Genomic DNA, 14,085 nt, shown 5'->3' with positions numbered 1-14,085 from the left:
AGAAAATTAACAGTGTCCAAAACATGAATACCTAACCATTCTTTATTTTGTTCTGTGGAGAAACGAACAGATTCAGAGTGTGTGTATGCATATACATGAATGTCCATATATGGATATATAAATATATATATAAGTATGTTTTCCTCAAGGATTCAAAAGTATCTCAGCTTGAGTTAGCTGTTCCTAGAGTAGTGTCAGATAAATAAGGTAAGTAAAGCAGCCATTGTGCAGTGTGGGATGACAGTGTAGGAATGCACCACTTTATATGGGCCTTTACATTGCAACCAAAGTTTCCCTTACCACTTGGGGGAGGCATTAAAAGTAAAGCTTATCTTCAGAGCTCTGGTAGTGACCAGCAAGGGTAACCTTTTTTCAGGCTGCTGTTTGACATGTGGTATATTACATCTGTGCACTACTACCCTTTACCTGGTTTGTGCAGATTTTGCTAATGCTTTCCTGAGTGTCTTTTTCATATTCCTCCAATTCAAAGTGTCCTATCCATTGTGGGTTTTTTTTGGCCATCATTGGATCTGCCAGTCTAGCCTCTCTTAAGACAGGCACTAAACTTAAACTATCCAGCAATAAGTAAAAGGATTTGTCTTCAGACATTCAACTTCGTCTTATGGTTAGCTCCTTGGAGACAAACTGAAGCTGGAAATAATGATGCTGATCTGTAATGAGCCTTAAAAAAAATCATTGTTTTACTTAGCACAAAAAAATACACAAATTCAACTGCAATAATATCTTCCTCATATATGGCTCAGGGTGATACTGAGATCCTATATTCCCTCTCCCTTCTCTGAGACTTTGTCTGGCTGAATGGGCCTTTCCTCTCCCTCAACAAGCGTCTTTCTTCCTTCCAGGATTTCTGTCATTTGTATGACATCTTGCTCTTACTCATTTCTGCTCTCAATCCCAATTCTGTTGTTATTCCTTTTATTTTTATCAACTTCCTAATATTTTTTAAAGCCTCTGTATATCATCATCTAATGCCTTTGTTCTGCCTTAGAAAAAGATCACTAAATCTGCACCCAGGCACTTGCAGAGATGGTGAAGAAAACTGGCTTCTCTGGGCTTCAGCTCTCCTCTTGCCCCTCTTTGAAGGTGAATCGTTCATGCTGATGACTTGCTGTCGTTACCTCCCTCTGGAATTTTCGTTCATTGTGGTGGTTAAAAAGTAATCGAATGACAGTGCGCAGACTTCCCTCCACTTTAGGGGACCTCGTGATGATGATTTATTTATCATTTTTGTTTCAGCAGGAGCTACGAACCCCTGTCAAAGATCAGGGCTCTGCTGTGCACATGAAGGGTGTGCTGTGTAATGGAAAGATGGTTGCTGTCTCAGTGAATTTGCAGTTGAGGCGATGAAGCGTTTTGCTTTCATGTGCCAGGAGCATTTGAGACTGACTGAAGGAGAAGAGGGTGAGCTGGGACAAGGGTGCAATAGCAGGTCCTTTGAGAGATGCTTTGAAGGGGGTCTTTAATGGATTCATACGGTACATTACTTGTGCAGCAGTATGTCAGATGTTAAAAACCCAGGAGTCAAAGGAACAGGTGACAGTAATAGACTTTTCCGTTGTTAGCAGGGAGCAATGATTACAAATTGCATCCAGGAGCCTGCTAGATAAACAGTTTGAGAGAGAACATGACCAATACAAGAGCAAAGATGCTTTATTAAAATTAGTTCTTCCTGTCATGTGCACAACTGCTTCACGGAGCGGAGGTTGGTGGCTGTGTGGATTATGGAAGATCCAGACAAGCGAGCTGCAGAGTAAGCTGTCATGTGCTATGACACCGAGTAATGCAAATCAACTCTGTTCCAGGAAAGCCATTTCCATGTCAGCCTCTACACGAAAATTATCAGACTTGAACAAGAGTTTCTTTATGAAGTTAAGAGAATTATTCCTAAGGATTGGAATTTGTCTCTGTCATGGGGGAATGGCCAGAATGGACTTCAAAGTGCAGGCAAAAGATGAGATAATGTGAAACAAGCACTTTTTTTTTTTATAGCCAACAGCCCAGAGAGGAGCATGTCAGCTAAAAAACGTATATTTCTGTCTGAACAGTCCAACCTGCTGTTTTACAAGTAATGCATGGTGTTACTGCATTTTTCAGTGATTAAAGAAGGAAAATACCTCACAGTCCATTCTGCTCTGGGTTTGACACTTTGTGCATATGTAGTGTTGCTATTCCTGTGGGTAGTTGGTTGCTCAGTCTCCTTACGGTTTGAATGGGTGATTCAGAGCTCCAGGAAACCCCAATTGCCTTTGTTTTGCTTTTAATCTGGATGGCACTTGGGAGTAACACTTGAGCCTGCTTTTTTTAGGCAGTTTTTCAAGTTCAGAGAATCTCCTTGAAGTTTGCTTCCTGCAATGCTTTCATCCAGCCTGTTTGAAATTCTGCTTTTCCTTTGGCTTTGTTTGGCATCTATTCAACTATCTTCTGTTTTGTGGTAGGTATCAGCCTTTGTTAGTGGCCCATGATAGCTTGCTCAGGCTGGTGATGTTGGTTGACTGCTCAAGCACTGAAAGGTGATTGAAATAATTTCACTGCTCCTCCTGCCTCATGCCTGTGGTTGCTAAAGGGTATTCTATTAGTGCTGGGGTAGGAAATAAATTATGCACATTCCTTGCTCTATCTGCTGTGTCTCTTTTATAAGATGAACTCACATTATGAAAAGGACTGAATTACTCCTCTTTTCTATGGGCTCAACTCTTGTCAGTCCACAGGTACTCAAGAAGTCATGAATAAGATGCAAAGGAAAAGAGGAGGCTGAGTTTATTCTCTGTATTGCCACAAGGCTTTGAACCCCACTTCTGTACTTCCCCTCACTGTTCATGTGTGCAGGAGCCCTGAGGTTGGAAGGATTTTCTCTTCTTCCCTTCAGAAATTAATGATGTTTTTCCCTGGTGACTCCAGTGCTGTGCTTTGCTTTTCATGAAGGGAGCTCCAGACACCCTTCACTTTAAATCTAGTGGTATTAAATCATGCAGTGCAACAGAGCTCTGGACTTACAGTGTTTAGATGCATGTATGGTAGCTTCTCTTGTTCAATTCTGAGGCTTTGCAGCCAGCACCGGTGCTATTTCGTGATGTAGCAGATTGTCATTTATTCCCCGAAGCATTTTCACTTCCAGAGGGTCTTTCTATGCTGCTTCATGTGCCTGGTTCAGCCACCTGCCAGGACATGGGATTGCTCCCTTAGAGGTGTTTGTGTGTCCTCTGTACTCAAACAGTGTGAAAATGAAATGTGTATGTGTGAAGTAATTTAATAGGTAATTGTTGATGTTATATGAGAAAATTAGAGAATAAGGGGAATGAAAATCTGAGCAAGACAAGAAAAATAAAGAGGCACCTTTTCTCCTCATGGCATCAAAGTACTGTTAGTTTTCAAGTCATGGGGAGCAGGCAGTCTCTCCAGTATTAATTTCGAGTTTATCATAGGCTGTCTGGTATGTACAGACATGATAGCATCTTTCCTGTAATTAAGGGTCAGACAACGTTGTCATTGTCACCCCCCTACTATAATGGATTAGAACTTGCATAAAATAACTAGCTATGAGCTGAGATTTTTATGGGCGCTCTCAGACTGAGAGCCAGCACTTCCTTTATTTTTAATCTGGTTTACTTAATTATAGGTGGGTCTGAGAGCACCACAAATTAAGGTTGTGTGATGCTCCCATTATACATCTCTATTTTAAATTGCTTTATCCAAGTCTAAGTATCTAGGCTTGAAGTTGTCCAGGGCTGCTGTCTGCCTTAGGTGGAATTATTGAAAAATTTCAGTTAAAATGAGCTCCATCATTTCTAACACAAATGCTAAAGAAAAATGTTTGGTTTATTTTGGGAATCTTTTTTTTTTTTTTAAACTCTTTGGAAGTGATGTTTTGATTTTTTTTTTTTTATATATTAACTTTGAAGCAGGGGTTCAATATTTGGTGAGAGGAGGTTTTTTTTTTGTCAGTGGATGTGCTTTTTGCCTTTCTCATGCAACTTTGGGCAAATCCTAAATCTTTGAAAAATTGCAGTTAGCACACGTTCACTGGAATCTCTTATGTTTGTATATAATTTTAAGCTAATATTTCTGATTCTGTCTTTGCTAAGCATATTCCCACCCTTTGTCTGTGCAGAGGGTTGACCAGGCAACAAGTCCCTAAAAGCAGTTCAGCTTGCTCCGATTATGGGGAGTGAGAGAAGCATTTCTGTGATGGGATTGCACTGGGGTATGATAGCATCCATGAGGCTTGGGCACAAGAACTGCAAGCTGGGAGCCTGTCTTACCTCTCCACCAGCCCTCTTCATCCACCACCTGTGTGCTGGGGAGGAGGGAAAAGCTGTGTACTGTGACTGTCAAAGTGAAAAGGAAAGTGGGGACTTTTGCAAACAGTCTGGTAAGAATGGGCTTGGGTGAGGAGAAACTGGGATAAATTGCTGCATGGAGGAGGGTGAAATGGCTGATACAAACCAGTATGGGACTGTGTTGGGAAGGGATCGATTGGGAAGCTCATGGTAGAGGGTAAGAGGGGCAGTGCAGTAAGCTCAGGTGTGAGAAGCAGAGGCTGGGGATGGGGCAGGTCCATAAATGAGGAAGAGCAGGGATGTGGCAATGCTGCCAGAGGAGCAGATGAGGGCTCACTGGTGAAGTGTCAGCACCCAGCAAGAAACCTAGAATTTCGTTTAGGAACTCTTCAATTTTTTTGGATTTTCTGTCTGAGGAAGCATTAGAGAGACCTTCTGGCAGGCTGGGCCTCGCAGATCCCTTGTGTGAAAGACAACCCACTCTTTCTATCAGCTCCACCATTAGCTCACTTGGCAAAGGTCTCTGCCGTAGTCCTAGGGCCTTTTGATGATCTCTGGGAATGCAAAATGATGCAATGTGATGTATTTTTAACAGGCTTTTAAAAAAACCTGATAACTTGCACAGAAAATTACTTTAAGGACACATTATTGAGGTTGTGAAGTCAAGCCCACACAAGGTAGGAAATGCCAGAACAACGCTGTGCTGTGTACCATTAATTCAGTCTCTCTGAACACTGTGAAATGATCTCTGGTGCTCTGATCACATCTGTCTCTGGCTCATGGGATCTCTGCCATATTCAGAGGATATATGGATAATTTATGTTTACTTCCTTGTTGCTAACTTAATAAATAAATAGAATTATTTCACGTGCTGTGTAACCATGAGGTCTGAGCATTTATCCAGAGCTGTCTAAAGGGAAGTCAATTGTCCCTGCAGTCTGTCACAGCTGCTTATTTGGGACTACAAGAGAGGAAGATGCCTGGAGGTTTGTTCCAGTAACTCTCTTTGTCCTTGCTTTGGTACCTGCCATATGTATGTTGACGGGCTGGTCTCAAGCAGGAGGGTAGGACTGTGTTTCCCACCTTGCCTTCAGTGAAGGAAGAGATGTCTCAGGCTCAAAAGCACTGGGAGCTATTGAACCTTCTGAAGCAATTTTGTTTTTCCCAGGATGCAACTTCATGCAAACCTTGTTGGCAGCTGGTTCTTAATAGCACTGAGTGGCTCTGCGTTCACTGTTGCTGTTGAGGACTGTGGTATAAGAGCTGAACCCTAAAACCAGTTCCCTGACAGCAACAGATATCAAGCAAGTTGTGTGATAGACTGCAACTTCATGGATTAAAATGTGAAAGGCAGCTGAGGTAGGTAATGCTCTAGTGGGAATGCAACATGGCTTTACCTGCACAGAACATCACTTGATGTGTATGCTAGATAACATTTTGGGAGTTCACCCCCTATAGCACTGCAATCCCTTTTTAACCCTAGGAAATAATGACCCGGCGGCCTAGTGAGTACCTCCTTTATGTCAAAGAAAAGAGCAAATGATCAGGCTCCCAAGCAAACTTTTCTCCCTCAATTTAAACATGAAACTGCATCCTGCATCCATACAATTATTCCTGGTACGTAGGAATGGTTGAGCTGCATACAGAGACTGGTGCCATGTTTTCTGCAAAGGGAGTTGCATCACTAGGATATGAACTCACGTAACAATTAGGAAGGCTAATTAAGTTGAAACTTCATGTCCTTTTAATTAAGCAATTAAGGTGTCCATCTGCAAAATTAAGATATGTAATTACTTGAGGAGGGAGGAAAAAGACTTCATGAAATTTTACTATGGTTTCTGAAAACCTTGTTTCTGGCAATGTATCTGTTTTTGCAAACTTCAGTTCCTGGCTGAAGCAAGACCATTTATGGGCTTGAGGTGGTACCATTTTCCCCTGTATACCTCACAATATCTGTTAGAATAAACAGGCACTTGAGGAAATTAGTCCTTAAGGAAGGTATGGTGCCAGTGGTCCTAGGGAGCAAAAGGAAGGCATGGTCTGTGGTAAAGGCAGTGGGGTTGAGATATGAGAGCTGAGCTTAGCCATGAGCTCTGACCCACGCTTCCTGCAGACATTGTGTATGGCCTCATATATGCACCAGACCTCAGATCTGCTGTGGACAGTCCTCCTGGTGAGGAGAGCACCCTTTTTGGTCACATGGGATGGAGCTCCCACCTCCTTTCCCAAGGGCACGTGTTGCTATAAGGAGGCAACAGCCTCTGCTGCGGTTGACCTCCACTGTTCTATTTAAAGGTGTAGCGCCAACAAAGAGGGGCTGAAGCTGGATTTATGACTCTTGTTCATTTCCTCTTTATTTGGAAAAGTCACCGCCCAGTGTGAAGAGGTTGCACTCTGAGAGAGGTGATGAAATATTGTCATTGACCTGCTGTACAGACCATCTGTCTCTCCTAGAGCTACTCTGGAAGATGGTGAAGCGTGCTGCTTTTTCTGTATGGGCTTTTCAATTTAATTGGCCTTGAATCACTGCTAATTTTTTAAAACTTATATCAAAGCCACCCCCAAAACTTTAAATACACTGTGACGACCTGAAGCCTTATTGCAACCAGTCCCTTGAGACTATCGGTTCTCTTAAGATAAGAGACACTAAAGAAATTGCTCAACAGACCAGAACAGTATGGATTAAAAGATGATTGCTAACAGATAGATGAGGTATAAATTTAATACTGGGCATATAATTCGGCCTTTCCTGCACATTACTCCTGATGTATTAGCAAATATTTCAGTGAAATAGTATCCTATGATCATTTAGGTTTTGCAGCTGGAAAACATCTGCCCCAGTGGAGGCAGATGGTGCAAGAGTGTGCAATGTCTTCTGTTTTCTTGTGCAATTATATCAAAATTAAGGCACTGTGAGTGTATGCAAGTGATTAAGGAGAGCAAGTGTTACATGGAAGTGCTCATTATCTCTGAAGCTGTTGTTATAGACCTACAAATTCATAGTTAAAAAGGTGTAGATTTGTTGAGCTTGAAAATTAAATTGCAGTACTCAAATATCCTTATCCCAAACTGACTGAAGTATGTCTTGAATATTACCTTTAAGAATGAACTGAAATTATACTTGTGGATATGCTGTATCTCTTTTTGGAGGTATAGTAATATTTCCATGTTCTGAGCTTGATATTCTACACAACCAAGTGTATTTTCATTCAGCAAAATACTCTGTTTCCACCAGGGGTACTGCTAGGTAACAGTAAAGGGTAATTGGGTAACCTGTGTTGACCAAGGAAAAGGGATTTACCTTCTCCATTTTTCTCTCCTCTGTTTTGTGAGAGTGTACTTCAGGACCTAGCTGTCTTTTGGGGATGGACAGCTGATTTAACTTGTGGCTTGCTCTGTTTTTCTTTCTGTGAGTATTCTTTTCAGAGGTAATAACTAGAGGTGGCTGTATCCTTCTGGGGTGGTATCCACTTTGGCTGCAATACTCACCTACTTGCATGACCTGGGTTCTGTGTGTTCCTCTGTCAGAATGGGACCAGATAATGATTTTCTATCTTGGATGATATCCTGAGCATGAGACAAGAGGAAAGACTTATGTGATGGCAGCTCTCCAGTGACCCTGCTGCAGTATTCATAATGCAAAATTTCCCAGAGAGAGTTGAGAACAGAAAGTCTAACTCTGTAGCCAGCTTGGGGATGATATCAGTGTTTTGGTGAGACTGCTCCCAGGAATGCTTGTATATTTTTTTCATGAGCCATCATTGTAATGCTGGGGAGGCTACCATTATTTTGTATATTATCACTACTCTGTAAGCAAAATGCATCCCAGTGTTAACTGGAATCTGGTGTGGGTATATGTAAATAGAGACAAAGAGGTAAAAATGCATGGTGATTATTTCTTGTTTGGCAGGCATTATGTCAGCAAAATACTTTGTTTTCCCACTCAACCTTGCAAAATAATGTACCTCCCAACCCTGAGATTAAATAACATCACTTTTTTTATCTCAGTGTCCTAGTTTATAGTTTTCAGATATTATTAGGTTGTGCATTGCTTACATGTAGAAGGAATGACACACTTTTTCTATTGAGAGAAATTTGGGGTAATTTCAATGGTAAGTTGAACGCTATGATGCAGAATTGGAAGCTCTGTAATGTTATCTGCTACACAAACTGATGGCAGATTGTGTAATACTTTTCCTTGCAGTACTGATCAGTACTGACCTGGCTGGGCAGATGGCTAGTTTGGTTGATTATATATTCATCACAATTTATATTAATTATCTGTTTCTCCTTATTTTTTTGCATGGTGTTTTGTGAAGTTAGTATTTCAGAGAACTTATATCTGCCATGCTGTTGTACAGGAATGTATTTGGCATGTTAACTTTCTTTTAACAGTTGTGTTTAATATATACAGAGAGCATCTAGCTCTGAGAGGCTATCTGAGCATCTTCAAAGGGTTATTGAATTGTTCATCGATCTACTTCATTACTGCTGTTCCTCTGGTTCCTTTTGATGTCTTGTCACTTTGTTCAAAATATAATGCCAAGCTTTTAAATTAATAGTTGTGCAGGAAGCCCTACATGTGTAAATATTAGGGTATGTTTTTCCTTTGAGTGAGAGTGTGCTAGATTGTCCAGTAAATATTGCTGCCATCAGAGTGTTATCTTTTTCATGCCTCTCACTTTACATAAAGACTCCTTCCTATCTTCCTCTTAAGGAAGCTGAAGTGTCTGAGGTTTTATCTTTTAGGTTTTATAACAGTCTAATCTCTTATTCTGCCAGTAGAAGCTTACAGACTCGTTCCCTGATTAGGAAAATAAATTTGATTAATTTTCCCTCCTTTCCTTTCATCTTTTCCATGTGTTTCTCTTACATTTGTTAAATTTACTAGCTAAAAGTGCCTGCTGATTCCCCCCCCTTCATTAATTTATTTATTCACTTTTTGAAGCTTTTTAAACTTCTGGAGTAGACAACATTCCATGGCAAGGAGTTCAATAGTTAGTATATTTATTTCTTGGGAAAATGCTTAATTTTTAATCCTACCACCTGAAAATTCATTTGTGGATTTTATGATTAATTTTTTAGTCAATGGGTAATAATTCTTAATTTATTTCATAAGATGTGCAGGATCTTAAAAATATTTGTCATAGCATGCATCAATTGCTTCTTTTTTCCATGATTAAGATTGTAGCCTGTTTGCTTATTCCTTGTACAGAAATTGTTCCATATCTTTGGTCATTTCCATCATCACCTCTCAGTATCTCTTCTATTTCTAGATTTTGCATTTGATTTATCCTTTATAGTTCATTGGCTGATCTTCTACGCTTAGTGTGTGCCCACAGCAACAGCAGGAGGTTGCCTGATATCAGATTAATTTTTGTGATAAAATAATGTAGAAGAGTGTTAAGTGGCAGAGTGAGAAATAAGACTTCCCGCTGGTGATAAGGCAGGCTTGGAACTGTTTCATTTAGATGTCCAGACAAGTGTCTTTGCCTACAAGGCAACCCTGCCTGTTTGCACTTGTCCAGCTTCTAGCCCACCTCCCCTTCCCAGCAACAAAACCTGGATGCTGTCTTCCCAGAGCACTGAGTTCCTGGTTAAGTGTGTGTCATGGGGGTACTGAGTAACCGAATCACATAAATCAGCTGGTTCAAGTTATCCATCCCTTCTGCTGAAAAGGCAAAGGGCTGTACCACAAAGCTGTCAGATTCATGTATTGCTGGTGTTCACTGTGTGTTATACAGGACTATTTTTTTTTCTTTAAAGAAACTCACAAGCTGTTACTTCCTCTCTCTCTCCCACCCAAAACAGTGGGAATGAGCTGAAATATTGCAGAGATGGAGGGAAGCTCTAAATATTTAGGGTTGCAGAGTGTAAGCTGTTCCATTAGAAATTATCAAAGGCAAGGTTACCTGTGCAGTGTTAGATCCTCCTTCTTCGGTACATGCAGCCCCATCAGTCTTTGGTCACTTGCATACTCTTTTCTTTTCTGTAAAACTGCAGGTATTTCAACAATACCAGAAATATTGTGAAATCATAGGCTAGGGCTGCATGTGTTTATTGGTGAGATTCTTTTTTATTTCTTTTTCCCCTCCAGCTGGGCTCACCCTTTCGTTGTTATATTTCAGTGTGTAGCTTGACTACGGGACTTCTTTCTCCCATCTCATTGTAAACTGTGGTTCCTTACCTTTCGAAAACCTACTTCAAACGTAACTGAATAAAAAGCAATGGAGACAACCATGTTAGGAGGGGGGAAAGGAAAGCAAATTCTCAGCTATGTGGAGCTGCCAGTAATGTTCAGAAGCTGACAATGATGAACTGCTCATCTAAGCATAAATAGTCTTCACAGTCTGTGTGTTTCTTGCCTTGTGAAACTGGGCGCACTGTACTCATTAGTTTTGTTCCTTTTTAAATATTTGGTGATCACACAGTTTACTTTGTCTAGTGTAAGCCTCTATTGCAGTCACTCTTCCCTTTGCTGTACATGAAAACCAGGAGTCTACAGTGTGTCTGGTCTTTAGTGAAATGAGCAGTTAACAGTAGCCCAGGCTGGTGTTTTGTGATCTGCCATGTATTTTACACTGAAAACATAAAAATAGAATCCTGCAAAATTGATGGGTTTCCATTGACAGGGATTTTCATCTTTTTCACTGTTTACATACTGAAGATGAGGACTTTGCTATGACACAAAGACACTTTAGGAAGATCTCAAACAGCAGCAAAAAAAAAATCCTCTCTTTGGGGAAGAAGATGTATCATGTAGGCTGTTTTGTCATTTTAAAGTTAAAACATTTCTTTTCCCAAGAGTCTTAGCTGAGGAAAACCTCATATTTTTTAAAGCAGTTAAGTAGCCAAGAAGTCAATACTATGTATAAAATGTGTAATAAATGTTGACTTCTGTGCCTTTACTCCATGATACCCTGTCATACTTGAAATAGTGTCCTTGCAGAGACTCAAGACACATCATTTCTATTGAGAGGGTTTGTGTTTTTGGAGGCTTGTACTGCCCCATTAAAAAAAAAAAAAGTTGCTATTTAAAAATTATCAAATCCCTATCTTCTGGTTATGATTTTTGTAAAATATCTTCACAAAAGAAAACCCATTAAGAGAATGGGTACTGTGCTCTTGGAAATCTCTGGAAATGGAAGTACCAAAAGCTACTAACTCGATATTTAAGTCCCGTTTTGCTTAGCTGATCACATGAGATCTAATTCTCTTTATTTTATATATTTGACTTCACAGCACTATTCTTTCCTTTCCCTCTTGCTGGAGGAAAGGATCATTTTCTAACACCAGCTCTTCTTTTCTCTCCTACTTCTTCACTGAACCCCAGGAATTGTGTGCTGTTTAGGTTAAACCTACCTGCATCATGTAAGGTCATTTGAAATGAGGCATATGTTGATTACTGGAACTGAAGAAGATGCCCAAGTCATAGCAATGCATTAGCATAATCTACAGAGTCACCAAGGCTGTACAGTGGGATTAAGAGGGAGCCAGCCCATTGGGATCTGAGGGCACAGCTTCTTCTGTGTCTCTCTTATGTCATTAAGATGGCCTGCGGACTCAATAGACTAAAGCAGTTGGTGTTGCAACACCTGCACTATATGCAATTCACAGTTTTTATTTTGCATTAGATTTAATTTGCTCGCCAGGTCTAAGCAGTCTCACTGCACTTGGGATTCAAGCTGAATGACTGCTTATTACTGCCCTGATAAAAGGTGAAGGATTGGAACAGAGCTTTGAGTTCACTTTCCTCTCACAAAAGCGTGGTTTCATGTGCCAAAACTGCCCTGGGCACAGAACCATCATGTAAAGGGAGAGCTTTAAAACTATACCAATGCTCTGATATAAGGTGTTAATATAGACATAATTGCCTTTAATAATCTTAAAGATCTTTTGCCCAGGTCCTCCCAGTGATGGTGTTCAGCATGATAGTATTTAGTATTACTGTGTCTTTTGGTAATCAAAGCTGCTGCTGTTAGCTCCTGCTCTTTCAGGTTCACTAATTGAAGTCCATTGACTTAAATCCATTGTTTGTATTAAGAAAGGGGGAGGGGAGGGGAAAAAAAAGGCTCTGGGGTTGGGTTTTATTTTTTCCCTTTTTTTCCAGTATTGTCCCTGTCAATGTACCACAGTTTCATCTGAAACAAGGGATGCATGAAGCTTTTCAGTCTGGGTTTTGTTTCCCCGTATTTTTTATATTTGTTTAATTTGCTGACTGGCAGCTCTAAAAATGACTTAATCAGCATATCTGGCCCAAATACGAGGCTTGACTTGAACGTACTGACACTGTCTTGGCTCATGGACAACAGAGACTAGTTTGAATTCTTGTTCTGTGATCTATATAGGTAGAGGTGATTGAAGAAGAAAATAATAGTCTGAAAATCTGTCTTGTTCCTTTCCCAGCTGTGCCACAGAAGTCAAACCCCAAATGCTTCTTTTGATCTCGTTTGTAACCTCACATAGCTTCAGAGAGTCACTTCTGACTTATAAGACCTTCTGTGGGAAGAGGAGCAGTTCTCTAATTCCACTGCTCAATTTGCAGGCCTGTGTTTGAGTCCCTTGGTTCTTTTGCCCTCTCTGAAGCACCAGTGTATTGCATTTATTTCTGTGACCCGAGGAGCTGCTGAGCAATGTCATCTCATTGGCAGTTCTGTTTAGCCGATACAGAAAGCATCTTCTCCCTCCTGAATCTAGGGAAGTCATCTGAACTTGTTACTGTGGCAAGTCCTATCATGAAAAGATCAAAAATTAACTTACTATGTTTTTTTTTTTCCCCAGGTACTCCACATCTGCATTCTCCAAACTAAACAGAGTTGGGATCCGACATCCTCCACCTCTTCCTTTCATTGGAAATCTGCTCTTTTTTAGTGAGGTAGAGTATGTTTTCCTTTGTATCGATCCAAAGTGATGGGAAGAGTGGACAGGAGGTAGAAGGAATTGAAAGGAATCCTGCACTTCAGTGATACCATCTCTTCCAGCATTTCCCTCTGGAAAGGACAAGCAAAACTCAGCTTTTTGAATGAATTGGTAGAAGCAGTTGTGTGCAAGCAGCTTTAATTTCAGGGTAAAGTAAACTTGAGGGAAAGAAAATGTGTAAGCTTCTGCAGTTAATTACTTGAGCTTTTTCATGGAAGTTCATGCCCTCAGTGAAACTAAGTTATGTGAATAGAGCAGATTATGTTAACTAGCCCCAACTGGTTTGTTCTGAGTGGTTTTGGCTCCTATGACCTTTCTGTTTGTTTGTACTTTTGCTGATTGTATACATTTATTTTAAAGCTTTTAATATTGCTTACTCCTAAGCAGTAACTGGAGTTAGATACTGCAGAATGCTGTTGCTCTGTGCCCCAAATACTGGAACTGGGAGAAGGGGATGTACTGGGATTCTGCCTCCAGATTTCGTTCCCTTATTCTCACCCATCTTCTTTCAGTAGCCTGCTGATGCTACATTTTGTTCCTTACTCAATTTCAGTAATGTTGCTGAGGGTCCAACATATCTTAATAATGAGGAGCTGCCATTTCTCTGTTTGGATCTTACAGTAAAATCTCTCTAGTGTGCCTCTGTTGCAGTCCAACAACTTTTCAGGAAATCTGGGCCAATTCCAGCTGCTGCCCTGCCCAGTTTTCTCTTTTAAGTGCATGGTCATCAATACCCATGCTGAGATTTGAATTATTAATGGGAATATATTGCTTCTTACCTTGGTCTTCATGGTGATTGTTCTGTCAATATCTGACTCATTATTAGATAAAACCCTTTTAAATACCGCTTTTGCATGTACATCTGATT

The 14,085-nt window shown here is 40.5% G+C and overlaps 1 protein-coding gene across 7 annotated transcripts in view; it reads left to right on the top strand.

The window, feature by feature from the left end:
• Positions 1-14,085, top strand: part of TBXAS1 (thromboxane A synthase 1) — a 264,346-nt gene that overhangs the window by 73,668 nt on the left and 176,593 nt on the right. For all 7 annotated transcript variants that reach the window (XM_051784696.1, XM_051784695.1, XM_051784698.1 and 4 more), the window contains one exon: positions 13,080-13,173. In XM_051784696.1, the coding sequence (XP_051640656.1) occupies positions 13,080-13,173 (94 nt within the window). The remainder of the gene's footprint in view (positions 1-13,079; positions 13,174-14,085) is intronic.

This window comes from Manacus candei, unplaced genomic scaffold, assembly GCF_025592945.1.
Source record: "Manacus candei isolate 608988 ecotype Guabito, Panama unplaced genomic scaffold, ASM2559294v1 h1tg000018l, whole genome shotgun sequence".
Classification (NCBI taxonomy): Eukaryota; Metazoa; Chordata; class Aves; order Passeriformes; family Pipridae; genus Manacus; species Manacus candei.
The sequence above is the reverse complement of the archived record's forward strand: the minus strand, read 5'-3'. Positions and strand labels throughout refer to the sequence as shown.